The sequence below is a fragment of the Callorhinus ursinus genome, unplaced genomic scaffold (assembly GCF_003265705.2).
Source record: "Callorhinus ursinus isolate GAN/ISIS: 27379988/994484 unplaced genomic scaffold, GSC_fseal_2.0 scaffold74, whole genome shotgun sequence".
In the NCBI taxonomy this organism is placed as follows: domain Eukaryota; kingdom Metazoa; phylum Chordata; class Mammalia; order Carnivora; family Otariidae; genus Callorhinus; species Callorhinus ursinus.
Genome location: NW_027397136.1, coordinates 4567431 through 4585215, shown reverse-complemented (window position 1 = coordinate 4585215; position 17785 = coordinate 4567431). Strand labels below are relative to the sequence as shown.

The following is a 17785-nucleotide window of genomic DNA, read 5'->3' as shown; positions in this document are numbered from 1 at the left end:
CTGCTCACATCAGTCAGTGATGCTGGGAATAAATATATTGTCTCATCCAAACCCCCAAACTCTTCTGCCTCAAGCAAGGTTTTCAGGGGAGCCTCCATGGTCTCTCTGCTGCATCTTGCCACTGCTAAAGTGCAGGGAATTCCCAATCACCTAGGCAAAACCCTGACCCCCATCCTTTCTAGAACTGACACCTTGTCTGTTTGGGGGATATTAAACTTACACCTTTGTTTATTCAAAAATCTCCTCTTACCCAGTTTGCCTTGACTATAAACCTTCTTCCTGCAATTCTAGCTTTGTCCATCAGCAACTCTTTCTATACTACTGGGACATCTAACTTGGACAGCTTAAGTACAGCATGGCTTTGGGTCAGGAGGATTTCTTGTTAGAGTGGGATCCTATGTGACATAGTTGAGACCAGTGTATTAGGAAGGGACCAACAGATAGATATCCATTTAAACACTAACATCCATAGAACATTTTCCATACAGGAAAGGTGCATGTAGCAATGATCATCCATTGAACAAATGGTTTTGAACCTCTAATAAGTACTAGGCACTATAGTGGGTGCTGGGATTCAATGGTGAACAGCACAGAGCCCCCACTCTCACAAAATTTATGGTGGACTTATAGACAAGGAAATCAGCAAGTACAGTGTGATATGTGCCATGACAAAGAACGCACAGACACTATAGGATCACATGGGTGGGAGAACTAAGCCAGACTTGGATAAGGTGGTAGTATCAGGGAGGGCTTCCAGGAAGTGATGCTATCTAAGCAGAGACCTGAAGGAAGAGTAGTAGGTATCCGGAAAATAGAGGGAAGCAAGTTGAGCATAGCTGGAGTGGGTGGAAAGGACTTACAAGAAATGAAAGAAAGAAAGGTAGAAAGGTGTTCTGGGGAATGACTGTGTAGGGCTCTATGAGCTATGCTAAGGAGGGGACCTTTCTCCTAATAATAAGGGAAAAGTCACTGAAGGGGATTACGGAGGTGAGAAGTATAATCAGATTTCCATGTTAGAACACATATTCATGCTGCTAGGAAAATAAATCTAAGCAAGGAAAGGGAGGATGTGGGGACAGTGTCCAGGAGGTCACTGCAGAGATCCAGGCAAGAAATGGGGGGCCATGAACCGGGATTACAAAGGTGGGACCGGAAACAGGAGGACAAGTTCAGGACAAAGAGACAAGCTTGTGGGATGTAGAATCATCACTCATTGTGAAGAAAGGAGATAGGAGAGTCAGGGCTTATGATTGGTGAATTAATACTAAGCAGGATGAGGATCAGCAGGAGGAGAGGCAGGTTGGTGGGAAGAAATGCTATCCCTCAGGGGAGCCTGTGAGACATCTGAGTGGGGATGTCCCATAGGCAGTCAGTTAGGCGGGTCTAAGCTCAGAGGAGAGATCCGGGCTACAGCTTGGAGTCTGGGAATCATCAGCGTCCAAACTAGTAATGAAGCCAAGAGAGGGGATAGATGGCCTGGGTGGGTAGTAAGAAAAGAAGGTGACTCAGAACCCAGCCCAAAAGAAAACCACAATGCCTGAGTTGTGTAATAAATATTACCCATCAGGGAAGTCAAGGCTGCATAAACTTCCTGACGCTACAATTCAGATCTGTGTCTATAAGACTCTCCCTCAGAGTCCCACACTCGACCTCACCCCAGCATGGGTCCCACATATGACACACTCTCCCGTGTTGACTCATCAGACCCTGGGTCAAGCTCAGAAGCTCCAGGCTAGTAATTAAATGTGTACCTGATGTATCTCCTACTACAAATTGCAAACCACATAGGATAAGTACGTAAGTGTACAAGCATGTGCTTCTGCATGATGGGCCTACAGACTTAAGTGTACGCAAACATCCCTGCACATAAAGACACCCACACACACTCCAGTCTGGATTAGGTCATTTGTATCCACTCAAACTGAACATTAGAAGTGACTGTTCCCACTTTGCACTACAGATCTTCCCCAGAAACAAAACAAAAGCTGGGCAAATAAACAGTTACAACGGGGGGGGGGGGGGGAAGAAAACATTTGTCGAGATTCTTCTTTATGTCTTATTCCAGGATCGAATTTAATCCTCATGGCTAACCTGTAAGATGGGTTTTATAATCCCGAAGTGATGAAGACGAGACTCAAGCCTGACTCCGAAACGCTCCCCTGTCCCACCCCTGGAACAACAACTTCAATTCTGGAGAAGGGGGCGTAGAAAGACATTCTAGCAAAAAAAGAAGCTGGTGTGGTGTAGGTGTGATATACAGGTTTGTTACCTTTATTCATTCAATAAATATTCGTCTTTATCCTACTATGTACCTGGAGGCAGGTGTTGACCAAAGGCATGTAAGCAGAGAGCATTCCTTAACTAGGATCCTGTCTACACTTCTGAGGTGTCGTAATCATTTTTGTGGGACTGTCTGATGGAGCCTCCTTAGAGAGAAGTTGTTGTAACTGCTTGTCAGGGACAGATGAAGTCCTTGAATTTAAGATGTCTGTGGGAATTGTAGCCTTTCATTTTCCAGCAGGCCCAGTCTTCAAAGGCCACCACTGTACTTTACTTCGGCTAACAAGAGATTACCTTTCACAACAGAGCTATTAAATAGGGCCCTAATTGATGAATTTGCTAATGGCCCTTCCCTTTATACTGGCATTAGCCTGGTTCAGTTCCGTCTTAGCTGAACCTCCCCCGGGTCATGCCTCACACGCAGTGAATATATTCTGCTAGATTTATGGCAAAGAGGACAGGGAGTTCAACTCAGTCATTAAACATCTGATTTGCCACATGAGCCTGGGCAATACCTCTGTCCTCTCTCTTCCTTTCTCCTGTGCCTCAGTTTTTCTCAGTAGGAACATGGGGGAAAGTTATTGATCAATCCAGTAATCAAGAAGGAACTGCTCTCTTTTTAGCAGCAAGGCTTACAAAGGGCACAAGCAAGTCTAAGGCACTGGGCCTTCCTTCAGAAGGTCTGCAACCGATCATGATTGAAACTCTCCCATCTCCCACTTCTCTCACATTTGTAGGTACTCAGTGAGGTTTCCATCTAATTCTTTAAATGTTGCCAAACACCTGCTTCTAAGAGCTTGGAGTGCGGTAGGCCAGCCTGTGGGTCACAGAGAACCCCATCCCTCCTGTGACTGAAGCACTTCACGTGGGGGCTAGTGGCCCCTGGGCCCCTAGGGTACTAAAAACCTTGTCTTCAGCTGTCTTCATGGCTGAATCAATGATTCAGTGATTGAATAACTTGAATCAAAGATGCCTTCCCTTGACTGCTCTGCTCCAGCTCTGCCGAAACTGGCTCCATAACATCAGTGGTAAAGGCCCTTTATTCGTCCACTCCCCCTTTTGGGGCAGCACTGGATAAGCCCAGATTACAAATAACAGCTAATCTTTCTTGAGCATTTACCATGTGCCAGGAGTGTGCTTTATGTGAAATAGCTCACTTAATCCCCATAATAACTCAATGGGATCAAGTGCTATTACCATATCATAGATGATGAAGCCAAGGCACAGATGATGATGGTAACTTGCGCAGGCTGGTAAGCTGAGATCCAGCCCCAGGTGTGTCAGTCCCAGGGGCTGCACACTTAACCTCACACTAAAGCACCTCAGGTGAGAAGTCAGCAGCCCATGTGGCTTAACTGTTTGGAAGGTGCCAAGAAAATCCTTATCCCTCCTGCTTCCAGAATTGCCTCTCAAATAAGCTGGTAATGGGCTCACAATTCTACCACTGAAATAATTCCCTTGGCGATGACAAAGCAAACCTCCTAGGAGGATGAGGGGATCTAATACGTGAAGCTTGCTACAGAGTGAACGACTCCAATTTGCTATAGGTCCTTTCTGGAATATGCATAGAAGTGTATCAGTTCCTTCCTAAATCCCCCAAAGTTTTCAGCAAGTGGGAGCTGGTGTGGGGCAAAGATGAGAATAAGCTCAAAGTTGGGGATGTGGATAAAAACAGGAGAGAAGCCTGAGTCAACAGCAAAGCACATTCCAGTTCTGAGAATACCCCACCTTGGCTACTTTCTAGCTCTATAATCAACCACCGCAAGCTCCCACTTCTTCAACTGCAAAACAGAAATAGAAAGAGCTGCATTGTAATCTTCTTGTGTAAATTAAATAAGGTGATGCTTACAAAGCACTTAACACTATGCCCAACGCACAATATGAACATTAAAATGGCAGCTCTTGTTATAATTATTTCTATTGCACAAGGAAGGAAGGTCCTATCAAGACACTGAGAAGCCAGTGGGCAGGTGGACAGCTGAGCGAGCAGGAGGAAAGAGACTTGAAGGAGAGAAACTACCTTCATCAACTTTGCAACTATTCTGAGGCCTATTTATATGTTCATTCAGTCATTCATCTGCCATTTTCAACTCAGACCTAATATATGTGGACACTGTGTTGGATGATGTTGTGGGCTGAATCAAGTTGAATCAAGTCCTCCTCCCCCAAAATGTGAAGTCCTCACCCATTACCAAGAATATTAACCTATTTGGAAGTAAGTTATTTGCAGATGTGATCAAGTTAAGACGAAGTCATACCAGATTAGGTTGGGCTCTAATCCAGTTGACCAGTGTGCTTATAAAGAAGAAGAAATATAGACACACACATGGGGAAAAGGGCCATGGGAAGATGAAGGCAGAGATTGCAGCAATGTGTTGACAAGCCAAGTAATATCGAGCACAGCTGGCAGCAACTAGAAGCTAGGAAAGAAGTGAGAAACAAATTCCCCCCTAAGAACTTCCAGAAGGAACCAACTCTGCTGACACCTGGATTTCAGACTTCTGGCCTTCCTAACTGTGAGAGAGTAAATTACTCTTGTTTTAAGCCAGCCAGTTTGCAGTCTTTCCTTACAGCAGCCACAGAAAACAAACATAGGTGATAAAACCACAAAGATACAATTAAAACCCAAAGTTCCTATTCTGAAGTCTTTGCTATTCCTTTCACCCCCCAAAAGAGGCATACTGTGTTAGACAAGTTTCTCCCCTAGCCCACTAGCGAGGACTCCAGGCATAAGGATATCTTACATGAGTAGGCGGTGTGGAACGAGGATTGTCCCGGCCACAGTCATATCAGGTCCCTGCCACCCACAGGGCGTAGCATTGATGACTGTGAAAAGAAGGATGGCAGGGTGGTGGGGGGAGGCAGGGAAAGAAAGCCCGGAAAAAAGAAGGCAGGACTGATGTCTTGTTTTCCATTTCTTCCAAATCCACCATTCCTCATTTCTCCTCTTAATTTCTCCATTCTTTCTCTTCATGTTTTAAGTTTCTACTCTGGTCCCTCAGATGCCTTCATAGCCTGGTAGACTGGAAAAAGTATGGGTCTTGGTGGCTAGAAGAGTTTGAATCCCAGTTCTATCACTTACTACTTGTGGTATCTTGGGCAAGTAACACTAACCGTCTATGCTTTGGCTTCTTCATCTGTACAATGGGGATAATATGTAACTCATAGTGTTGTGTATGTATGTCTGACATACATTATATAATGCATGTGTGTATGTATGTAGTGTATGATGGCATACATTGAATAAGATGATATATGCCAAAGCATTTTAAATGTCATGTGAAAAGGACCGCAATCTCATTATACACAGTTCCTAGATTATATGTACAGAAACTCTGGTTTTCAATATTACGTGTCAGGACATACACAGAATTAGCACCAAAAATAAGAACAGTAAATCAGATGCTACATTTAAAGGACCAAAGCCAAAGTATAAATGCCAATGGATAAATGGCATTGACCTAGCAGTAAACATGCTCTCAACACCAGCACTGAAGATCTCTGTGATATTAGGCAAGATTTTCCATCTCTTGGTTTAAATGATTTGAGTTTCCATCCAGCTCTAAGATTCTATGACTTTATGAAAATGTACACATCAGGCTATTTGCTTTTATACAATTACACTTTTAAAAGAGCTCTTTACTTATAGGTCACCCATTACAAATCTAGGGAAAGCTGTGATGCTTGAGGGAATTCTAATAAGTGAAGTAGAAAAGCCACTTGATGTGTGAAGTATCCAATGGGCTGCATAACACGGGAAAGACAAGTCTTCTTAAACAATCCTCTCCTAGTTATCATAGGAGAAGGCTAATGTCAGAATATCAGAGACACAGGGTTTGGAATACCTTGGAACAAAAGCCAGTGATGAGGGTGAGACAGTCCTAATACAGCCCCAAATACAAAGGCAACCAGACAGTTTCTACCTCCTTTTGGAATAATATAAACAAAGGTGACTGGGTTTACAATAGAAGAGATTGAGCTCCACTTCTGGAAGAACTTCCTACCGGGATACGTGATATGTAAGAGGTTTGGGGAAATCACCTTCTCCCAAGCTTTTCAGTGAGAGACCAAGCAACCAACTTGGTGTCCTGGGTTAAGTGTGTTCAGCAGTGGGAGCATGGACAGAGGGACCTTTTGGAGGTCCCTATCTGCCTGTGTTCTCTCTGTGCTTTCACTAAGTCAGTTCACAATGGTACAATAACGCCTGTGTGTCACACAACACAATGCGGCTTCCAGTTACCTTGGCAGTTCACATGTTGTCATGCTGCCCACTTTTCCCCTGCTGGCACAGTAGACTCCAAGGTGTAAGTACTGTTTTTATAGATTTCTGCACGTTCAACACTGGTATGTGATAATCACTTCGCATTGCAGTTAGCAAAGAAGAGGAACCGAAACCCACTCCTGAGTTGGAGACGAGAGTGTTGTGTTTCACCCTCCTTGACAGCCAAAAGCCAATTTAGGACTCTGAAAAGCCAAATTCCCCAGGGGGGGGGGAATGTGGGTATCTTCTTAATTCTTCTGAACTCACTGAAGGATTGAAATCAGTGTTTGCTGAGGGAGGAAAAAATTGATGTGGATTATCATTTATGGATCATTTCAGCTGGAGGAACAAGGAAGTGGCAGAGTTCATCAGGTTTGCACTTTTTCAACAAGACTCCTAAAAGCTAGCCGGATAATAATCATAAACACTCATTGAGCACTCACCATATTCTAAGCCCTTTGCATGAATTAATTCATTTAATCATCACAACAATTTTATGAGGCCCAGAGAGTTTACGTTATATTCAACCTAACAACACATCTACTGAGTTCCAAGCTAGATTTTAAGCCAAGCAGTCTGGCTCTAGAGCGGAGATAGTTGTTAGCTCCCATACTCTTTGGAAAGAGACATGGATACAGACCGTCCTCCAAGAAGTGGGCCTGTATCCTACCTTCTTTCGTCCTCTTCCTCCTCAATTCTCTGACCTTTGTACTATAGAACCACACACTTCAGCTGAAAAGAACTTCCTGAGGAGAAGAATCCATTAGCCACAGCCACCAACGTACACCATGTCAGAAGTCAGCTCAGTGCTCCCCACAACTCATAGAGCAGCCATCACTGGTATCCTAACCCCATTGTCCCATTGTAGGATTTTTCCCAACCCATAATTATTCTCTCTCTGGGTCAGTAAGTCAATAGAACATTTTTTTTTTTAAAAAACAGCCTCCAAAATGACTCCTTTGCTAAAACTCTTTTCCCCACCCCTGGGGGCTCTCCTCTGAGGTGCTAAAACCCCAGTCAGGGAGTCATCACCATAAATAATGCATCAGGCTTTCACCAAGAATCAGTAAAGCAAGCAGCAGCTCAGAAAAATCCATTATCCCCCCATGGTTCATAACTGGGCATTGTGATTAATCCATTTATCTGCTTTTCAGATGAACACCCCATAGTAAGAGTCAATAATTACAGAATATCGAATAGGTATATGAATAACCAAAATGTACCCATGTTTTGAGTTGCTGCAGCAACTTGATTCCCAGAATCTTTACTCATTTTGAGTTTTAAAGGTCCACAATAGCAGAAGTGCAGCAGAGGGGTGGGAGATAGGAAGCCCAATTTTCAGAAAGTCACGAGTGACTAAAACCCAGAAGGCTCATGAACTTACTTGGCATAATCACATGAATCAGTTCAGTCAACATTTATCAACATTTATTATTTACTGTGCGTCAGGCACAGTGTTAGGAACAAGGTATACCAAAAAAAAAATTTCATTATCTAACTGAAGAAATAGACATATAAAAAGGCAATCAACTTATAATAGGAAAAATGAGACCTGTGTTAAGAACACAGAAGAAGGAGAATGAGTGAGCGTGGAGGATAAGTGGAGATCTCGGTAGGGTGCCCAGAGGAAATGACCTTTGAGTTGAGTGTTGCAGGTTGAGAAAGATTTTTTTTTTCCAGAGAAGAGGGGGAAAGAGCAGCCCAGGCAGAAGGACCAGTATGCACAAAAGCATTCAGGTGGGAAGTGGTTTATACAGAGAATTGCACTGGGCAGGTATTAAAGGACTTTTACACTGTACTAGGGAAACTGGGCTTTATCTTGTATCCTGTACGCAAGAGGGCAACATGGTACGTTTTTAAAGAGATGTGTGATCATGAGCAGATTGTGCTTCAGAAAACCCACTGAGCAGTGATAATGAGGCGGGATTAGAGAAGAGGACCTGCGGTTGAGAGGCTATTGCCATAGTGAAGGCAAAAGTGAAAATGACCTGCCTTGGGCACTGATAGTGAGTTGAATAGGGTAGTAGGACAGAACAGTCAGGCCAGAGGCTTTGCAGACTTTTCAGAAGGCTGTATCAGAAAGTTTCTGATGATATGTGGGGAGCAGAGGTGATAATGCCTTTAGCTGAGGAAGAGAAGCATATCAAGGAACCCAATAAAGCATAAATGGAACTAACATTGCTTCATGTGTACCCTGTGCCAGGGGCTGTCAGAGTATTTCCTTATATCCTATGCCTTCTCTGTACCATAAGGGGAACCAGCTCAAGTGAACACATAGGGGTACTGAAGTCAAAGTAGTTAAAGAGTGCACTCAGGGCCACCCAGAACATACTGTGCCCGCCAAGCCCGTGCCCTTGATGTTCCCACTGCCCCAGATCTGAACTTCACTTAATGAGGGAGGCTTTGCTCACAATATGAGTAGCTCTTTTCTTCACTTTCTCCCTCCTGCCGGACAATTAGAATGTCCATCCCTATCTTTACCTTGTGAAAAAAAAAAACTTTCTCCCATTATCCTTGCCTACCCCCAACATTGCCTCTCTCCCTTCCAAAGTATCTCTGTCCTCCCCACTCCTCACCCACTCCTATTCACACATGACATCTTTTTGGAAGTAAGTGTAGGGCAAAGGGCAATGAGTCAGAAGTGGTGGCAGTCTGTGTCCCAGGGCTGTCCTAGCCCAGCAGGTGACTCTCAGAAACTGCTTGAGCTCGCAGCCCCAATGTCCTCACTTATGAAATGGGGACATGAAATGAATACTAACCTTTGTTTACCTCACAGGATTATTGTAAGAGGAAAGGAGATAAAGTGCTTGCAAACAACACTAACAAAAGGCAGGAAAAAGTGCTACAGAATTATCTGAATTATTGGGCACTGTGGTCCACCAGACTGTGAGCTCCTTATGGGCAGGGGCCTGGGGTTGCCTCCATCTTTCAATCAGGAGTATCTAATTATTCCTGGTACAGAGTCAGTCTCTGATAAAGACGTTGAATTAGCAACAAGGACCACTACCACCATCAACACACACACACACACACACACACACACACACACACACACACACACGTGTCCTTTCCTCTCTCACCATAATGCAGGCAAACCCATAATACCTCCACTTTTGGAAGTACTGCTCTAGTCCTGGTGTATTCCAAAAAACAGCCAGTTCCTGGAGGAAAACCAAGTGATTGTCACGCGCCTGGATGCCTCCACTGGGCACGTTTGACCAAGTCTGAATCTTCTCCCTCACAAGGGAAGTTGCTAAGAACTGAACCCCCAGACTCACTCTTCTCCAAAGAGACCCAGCTGGGTCTGTCCCTCCCCACCCCCACCTTTGTGCCAGGCATGCGATGTGTTGTTTTTTTTTTTTTCCTCGCAGGAGCTCAGCCGCCTCTACTGCTGTTTTCATTGATGCCTTGAGCAGAGCTGGCATGTGCAACTGCTGAGAAGGGGGAGCTTGGAGCCGCGGGGGAAGCAAGTAAAAATAGCCTGGCGCGCGTCGCTCTTGCCTGCTCTGGACGCCTTTAACCCTGGCCAAGGTGGGGAGCTCAGCAGCCACTCCTGCACACTGCAGAATCTGGCAGGGGTCTGCACCCAGACCCCGAGCAACAGCCGGGGTTGGAGGGGGGGCTTAGGGACGCGAGAAAACTTTTTTTTAGAAACCGCGAGGCGGGGGGGGGGAAGAGCCGAAGAAAGCTGTTTCTTGCTTCCAGAGCTCCAGCCACCTGGCTGCAGGGACTGTGACGTGCCCACTGGTCCAATACTTTACAGAAGTGCAGCCTTGACTCTGAGCTATTTTTAGCAACCTCTTCCGTGGGTGGGCGATCAGAGGGAGGAATGCGAGGGGATTGGTAAGGCTAGCTCTCTGCTGTGAGGCTAGGCGCCTGTGCTGGCTGGGAAGAGGAAGTGTCCAGGGGACTGTAGGCATGCTGGCTTTGCCCTAACTCAAGGAGACAGCGTTAGCTACTGAATGCCCAAGCCCCAGAGCGTGTTTGTTTTTCGAAGTCGACAATTACCAGATGCATGCTGCTTCTAGTCTCTCAGAGAATGGGGATTTTAAAAGCTTTGCTGCCTATGCTGTGGGGTAATGGTTAGCTGCAGTTAAGACCTTACTGAAGAAGATCAGAAGGGTCTCTGCACCTTTTTGCATTCCAGCAAGACAGAGGGACAATCCCCGCGCCACACCTCCATCCCCGCCCCACGCTGCATATGGGTAACCATATGTGAAATGTACGGCAGCCCCACCAGACACCAGGCTATTAATAGAGCCCGGGAGTTTGCTCTCTGTCTTTTTCCTGCCACCGAGTAAGGGATGATCTTCACACACATACCCCACTCCGCCCCCACCTCGGCGCACCGTTTCTCCAAGAAGGTAAGGGGGCTGCCCACGCTGATCCCCTTCGTGACTACAGGTGCCTAGAGCCAACGGACTAGTCCAGTTGTATCTAGAGCAGGGTCAGTGCGAGGCCAGGGAATTACAGTCTCCAATCTCGGGACGCAAAACTCAGCAGGGCTCTTTGAGGCTCAAGGCCAACTCGAGAGCAGAGAAAGGGCAGCTATTGGGCTGCCGAAGGCGGGGGGCAAGAGCGCAATTTGCGGAGCTAGAGCGACCTCCTCCAAAGCTGCTGCGGGACGAGTGGCTGCAGACCCATTTCTCGCTGCAGCCCACGGCGCGCAGCCCCCACGGCGCGCAGCCCCCACCCCGCGCGGGCTCGGCTGCGGCAGGAGCGGGCGCTGTCCCTGGTTCTGAAGGTGGCCGCGGCCAGGGCTCCCTACCCGGGTTTAGCGCCCCCGAGGCGGCTCAAACGTTCGAGGACTGCAGACCTCTCCCGGGCCGGATCTGGGCGGGAGGGTCTATTGGTGGTGCCCAAGTCCCACCACCGGCTCCGTTTGCCCCCAACCTCCCGCCCCACCCCCCTTCAAAAGGCCCGGAGCTCTCCGCGGTGCTGCGGGGACTGAGAGCTGGGGACTGACTCGAGCCTGAAGGGTAAAGCTGAGGCAGCGGCTGGAGACGGTCAAGGCACTGCAGGGAGGAAACGTGGCCCCAGGATCACCCATCCCAGCTTTGCACAAATCCGGGACTCTGGACCCCAAATGCAGCCCAGAGGAGAGGGCAGGGGAGCGCTGCTGCCCAGGGTTTGGGACTTGGGGAAAGAGAAGCGAGCAGCGGGTGGCAGGAGAGGGAGATGGGGTGAGAGCGACTCTTTTGCATTTTCAAGAGGGAGGGGACCTGAGACATGCACTGTCTTTCCCCCACCACACACACACACACACACACACACACACACACACACACACACGGCCGGCAGAAGCAAGCGGGATGGAGCAGGGGAAAGTTTGGCACTAGGTGCAGAGCGCCGGCGCGGCGGCGGCGGCGACAGCGACGGCGGCGCGGTGGTCCGAGGTGGGCTGCCGGGGTCGCCGAGAGCCCCAGCCCTCTCGCCTCCTTACCTCCGTGTTCTCGGCAGCGTTCTCCGCCATTTTCCTCCTTAGGAGCAGGCAGCGGGAGGAGTGTTTCATGCCCATAAGAGCCAGCAAGGGTTTGGTGATACAGAGATAGTAGAGAAAGAGAGAGCTGGTGTAGCTTTAAAAGAGAGAGAGAGAGAGAATAGGAGGAAAAAAAAAAAAAAACCCAACCCAGCCCCTCTGCTGGAGCGTCAGCCGATACAATCAACTACGGTTGAGTCTTTTCTGCAGTCTCCACTTTGTTTTATTTTCCTCCCTTCTCATCTGCTTCGGATTCCTTCACACAGTTTCAAGTTCTTCTCGCGCACCCGACCCCCTCCCCGCCCCTCTCCACCCGCGCTGCGGGCTAAGCTGGAGGGAGGCAGCCCCGAAGGCTCCGCGGCAGCGGCGGCGTTTCCTCTCACGGCTGCTCGCAAAGTCCGGCCGGCCGGAGGCAGCCACCAACTCCTCTCAACTTCTGCAGATCGGCTGGGCGAAGCAACACGCTTCCTGCGCGTCTCTCCTAGGGGCTGAGCCGGGTGAGTGGGGGCGGGGTAGGAGGTTCGGTAGAGCAGGCGGCGGCTGGGCGCAGACGGAGGGCCCCCAGCGCCCCCGGGCCCGCCGCCTCCCCCAGGTTCCAGGGGTCTCTTGGTCGCCTCCACTGCCGGGCGCTGTGCACAACTTGAGAGAGGGCAAGGGCCGCGTGGACGCTGCAGGGCCACGCGGGAGGCTCGGAGAAAGCGGGCCGCCGGAGCTGGGCTCTTGCAGGTTCTTAGACCCGAGTGTTCGTCCTCCCACCGAGGACAAGCTCTGGGCAAGATTGGGCCATAGTTACCTCGCCCCCACCCCACCCCACCCCCCAACTCCCCAGCTCCTCCGTCAATTCTTGGTTCCTTCCTTGGCGAATTACGGTTTCGGGAGCGAAGGGGTGGGTGTCTGGGCGAGGGAGGGTCCTTAACTCCTTCAACTCTAGGACTAAGTGTGCTATCATCTCTCCTTTTCTCCCACTGACCCTGTCCAGGCACTTGGCGCCCCAAGCCTCTATTAGGCTGAGAGGTTGGGCCAGAGGTTCAACCAGAGGTGGTTTGGGAAGATAGGAGAAAGTCAAATGGATGAGCCTGCAGTCCTGTTCCCCCTACCTCAGTCTTCCCTACCAGCCCCCTGCCCACACATTTCTCTTCTCCCTCCTCACCCCTCCCCCATCATCACCAGATTTTGAAGTCCCTTTTATGGGAGAGAGGGAGGATGTCACGTACCCATTAGGATTCTCTTGATCCTTTTTTAAGGGAGTTTGGGCGGCAGCAGGGGGTGTGAATTTTTATACAATGCATTCCTGTCTTCACTTTGAGAGCTTTTTTTCTCTGTCTTACTGGCCATCTGTCAGGCGGGTGGGAAATAGAACAAGGGCGGGGGCACTCTGTCTCTCCCTTTGCAACAGGCCAGTCAGGCTGGACTTCTTCAAAGACAGCTGCAGTTTCAAGCTTTCAACCCAGAAGTCAAGGACAGGGACCTGACAGATGCTCCTGAGCACCCTGGCTCTCTTCACTTCAACCCTGTACTTACATAGGGAGATCAGTCCCACGTGCATGCCCTATTTGTTTTTATCATCACCTTTGACAGCCAGGAAATGTGAGCCTGGTTGTCCTCGACTAACCTCAGAGTCCATTGAAGAAATGGGCCAGAATCTAAAGATGCCTCCATCACCTGATCCTAGGGGAAAGAGAGGATGCATTGCAATAAGTGGAGGAGGGAGAGAAGTGGGAGTGGAGAGTAAAAAGAGTGAAAAGACAATGGGCAACAGGCTTGGGCTAACGGGCTCCTGTGCGTGTGTCTGTGTGTCTGTGTGTGTGTGTGTCTCGTGGAAGGAGTGAATGTAAATGAAAGAATGAGCCTAACTCCTTAACCTTTTCCTTTCCCAGACCACAGACCTTGACTAGTGTTGGGGGTGAGGGAGCAAAATCTTTCACAACACCTGGTCATCCTCCTTCCTTTCACATCCTGCCAACATGCAGAAAGTTGTAGGGGAGTGAATGAGATGAATCTAAAGAATGACTTTTACCTTCTTGAACCCCATCTTATCTTAGCATCTTTCTCAGAATCAAAAGATTGAGACATCTCATCCTCTACCATGAGAGTCTCAATACTCATACAATCAATGAAAATCAGAAAGGAAAGAATCCTCACAGCATTTTGGTCCTCTAAATCTTACAAATAAGGACCCTGAGATCAGAGAAAGGAGGACATTTGTCCATGATCCTTCAGCCAGCTGAGGGAACATCTGAGAGCAGCTTCCCAGCTTCCTGACTTTCAGTTCAACACTCTCCCCCCACCTCACCCCACACTGCTTCTGCCTGTGCAGTGCATCCATTCTGTGACTAACCAGGGAGGAGGGGAGCTGAGACAAGCTCCCACCGAAATAGGCTGCTGCCTGTGCGTGATTATGTTGCTATGAGAACCTCAGTGGGTGTGTTTCCTCCGTTCTCTGTTGAAATCTTTTGCTTGGTTTGGCTTCTCCCCAAGCACAGACACAGTTCCCCTTAGAATGGGGAGTAGAGAGGCTGAGATAGAGAGCTGCATTCTCCTGGCAAGATTTTCTATTCCAGCCCATCCAACCCAGAGCCCACCTGGGGCTGCAGGTGAGGAGTCTAGGCTACCAAGGTGGTTCCATAATGGCTGGAGTGAAGGTAGATACTCCAGTCTTCTGTTGAGCCATCTTGGAGCAGAGTTGTTATTCCTGCTATGCTCCCACCTAATTACAAATTCACAAGCAAAAGAATTGTTACCTTAAGAGACTAAGTTCTGGCGTACTTTATTACACAGCCAAAGATTACCTGAACATTCATTTCCTACAGTTGTGAAAATGATGCACGAAAAATGCTTAGCACATAAGTCGGCATCCCCACTACCTCACCATTCACAGGAATTCAGTCTTTCTCCTTCTCTTTTGCATAAATATATTAGCATAGTTTTACAAGATTAATTTCATCATTCCACAAAGAATTTACTGGGCATCTGTTATATGCCTAGCTCATTAATAAACACTGGGTTTGACAATAGGCAACAAAAGGTATTGGATTGACCATTGAGGAGCTCTGAATTTAGTCACCTTGGATGTTTTGGAAGTGTATAGAATTTTCATAGAAGATCTTTAGGAGGGATTTTGGTGGGAGGCAAGAAGATACATGAGATGACAAGAGATGTAGGTTGTTCACTAAGATGTAAGTTAAATAGATAGTCTGGGACAATATGCCCTACCATGTAGAGGTGTCCTGAAGACACATTTTGCTTATGTCTTCAGTGCAACAAAATGCATTGACTAGTACATGTAAAGTACGTAGGATAATGCTTGGCTCATGGTAAGACCACAAACATTGTGTTAACATTTGCTAGGCCCTGTCCTAGGCTCTGAGTCAAACTTTATAGAGCACTTATTAGATGCCAGAGATTCATCTAGACTTAATATGTCCTCATGCAGTTCTTTTGACAACTCTTTTCAGAGAGTACTGTTATTATCCCTAAAAAACAGATGAGAACACAAAAACACAGAGAGTTGCCCAAGTGACAGAGTCAGGATTCAAATCTAGGATGTTTTATTCTACAGCATGACCTTTAAGAGGTTAACCAGATTCTGTGAACAAGAGAACAAGTGGTTCTCAAACTTGGCACAGTGGAATCATCTGAGGAGCTTTAAAAATACCAGTGCTTTGGTTCAACCCCCAGAAAGGATGATTTAGTGAGGCCTGGCATCAGGATTTTTTTTTAATTCTCTAGTTGATTATAATGTGCAGTCACGGTTGAGGACAATTGGATAAAAATATGTGGAAAAGATGAAAGGACCCACAGAGAAAGAAGGTCCCTAAGTTATAGAAAGGGCCCTCCAAAACTATAGGAACCCCCACAGTATAGAAAGGTCCATCTCTAACACAGAGGTTCTTGAGAGCCATGAAGTTCTTGATAGTGAAAATGTGCTGATGGTTGAACCAGCATGCAAAGGTAGGAATGAGACTCTTGGGAAGGACTATTAATTGGAAAAGTTATCTAGCTTTGTGAGATGCCACAGAGAAGTGAATTTCCTGCCACTGGAAGGGTTCAGTCAGACTATTTGGCATAGCTGTTGCAGTGGAACTGCAAACCCTAGAAGGTTGAACAAGGCTTCTAAGGTTCCATTCACCCTATGGGGCGACTTCAGAATTGTCTCCTCTCATTTCTGAGCCCTTCAGGAGGTAAAGACTGTGTAGTTGTTCAACTTCAGGAGCCAGTCAACACTTTATTGCTTCCCAAAATCCAATGCCCCTGCCATTAAGATGCAATGTCTCTTGCAGACTGTGCTGTCTGGGAAAGCCCAGACTCTGGCTCATTCAAATATGATTGTTGCAATAAAAGATGTATAAGATATGTCATGTGGCTTCTTCCTCCTTCTCCTAGGAGAACCTCACATGTGGCCTGGGCTCACATATGGCCATGGCACGCTGCAGTGAATCCATGGCTCCTCAGGAATCAGACCACAGACGTGATCCATCACCACCTCATGGCAGCTCACCCAGCAGTGTTCTTAGTGTCTTCTGGGCCAGACGGGAGCCACGCCAAGGCTGCAGCAGCCGGCTAGCTACCTGGCTGAGCCTCCATGCAGCCCCACACCTGGGCAGTTCTCCTACACAAAAGCCTCTGCAGTCCTATTTCTCCCTAACACAAGGGCAAATTATTTCTTAAACTACATCCCAAAGAACAACTTGCAAGAGTGTCACCAGCACATACAAAGTTTGGGTTTCTTTCTTTTTTTTTTTTCCTTTTGCCATTAAAACCAGAATGTTATTCTTTCTTGCTCTGATAATGTCTGAGTAAATCAATTCAGCATTGTTTTGTGCTAGATACAAAAGTGTTTGGTTTGATTATTTATTCTAACAATTCTTCAGAGACATTTTCTTAGTAGTTCCACATTAATAGCTAAATCCTTGGTGTTCTATGCCCCTAAAAAATTGAATACCATTGTTACCTGCCTTTCTCTCAGGGTGAAGAGGACTCAGAAAGACATCAGAAAGATTTTCTCGGTGGCCTATGATGGAACTGAAACTTCTTCAGAGAAGGGCCCTGAAAGAGGGATATAGTGGTAGAAACATAAAGATACTTAAATAGTCCTTCTAAAATGCTATTGCGGTAGAAATTAGCTTTCTCCTCTTGGTGGAAGTTGTATACTCCACTCCTCTCCTCCTTTTCAAATCTTTCATAAAGGCTTACCTTTTTCTGGAAAATCCCTCCTGAATTCTCCAGGGCTAACTAGAAATCAATTCAGTTTATCCAGTGCGATAACTCAATACAAATTTGCTTCCATTAGCCCTTATATTAAGTACTAGGACCCAAGCACTCTGCTAGACATTCTGGACTAAAAGATGAAAGGACATATCCCTACCCTGATGATACATCTTCTCCCAGGAAAAGTTGGTAATGGATTCAAGTCCTATCAAGGGTCATATGGATTGGTTCTAATAGGTTAGATATAGCTTTAATCATTGGTCACGTAGGCCCTGCGAAGTATCTATAGAGATGGACAGAGAGATCCTGGAGGCTATAGGGTCTGGACCAGAAGCATAGTAGCCTCCATTCAAGTAAGGTTGGGGATACATTCTCTATCAAAATTCTAAAGTTCCTGTGTGCCTCTGAAACTTTTATGGGTAAGAAGTTTTCAGCCTTGCTCCTGCCCCAGACACATTATATACTGATGTCACCTGAGGCATGACACATTATGACCTGCCTTAGTGCAGGGTTGATCTCTGGTGTCTCAGGAATAGCCCCACCTGAAAATGCACAGT

The 17785-nt window shown here is 47.0% G+C and overlaps 1 protein-coding gene and 1 long non-coding RNA gene across 4 annotated transcripts in view; one reads left to right on the top strand and one right to left on the bottom strand.

Annotated features, from left to right (window-relative positions):
• The window catches only part of PRMT8 (protein arginine methyltransferase 8), a 91435-nt gene extending 79147 nt beyond the window's left edge, over positions 1 to 12288 (bottom strand). For all 3 annotated transcript variants that reach the window (XM_025851853.2, XM_073886920.1, XM_073886921.1), the window contains exon 1: positions 11985 to 12288. In XM_025851853.2, coding sequence (XP_025707638.2) covers positions 11985 to 12059 — 75 coding nt within the window. In that variant the 5' untranslated portion in view covers positions 12060 to 12288. The remainder of the gene's footprint in view (positions 1 to 11984) is intronic.
• LOC112808659 (uncharacterized) lies at positions 9964 to 16854 on the top strand. Its single transcript, XR_003204411.2, has 4 exons — positions 9964 to 10072; positions 10689 to 10905; positions 12287 to 12517; positions 16404 to 16854. It is a non-coding gene; the product is annotated as an uncharacterized lncRNA (long non-coding RNA).
• Positions 16855 to 17785: the final 931 nt, after the last annotated feature.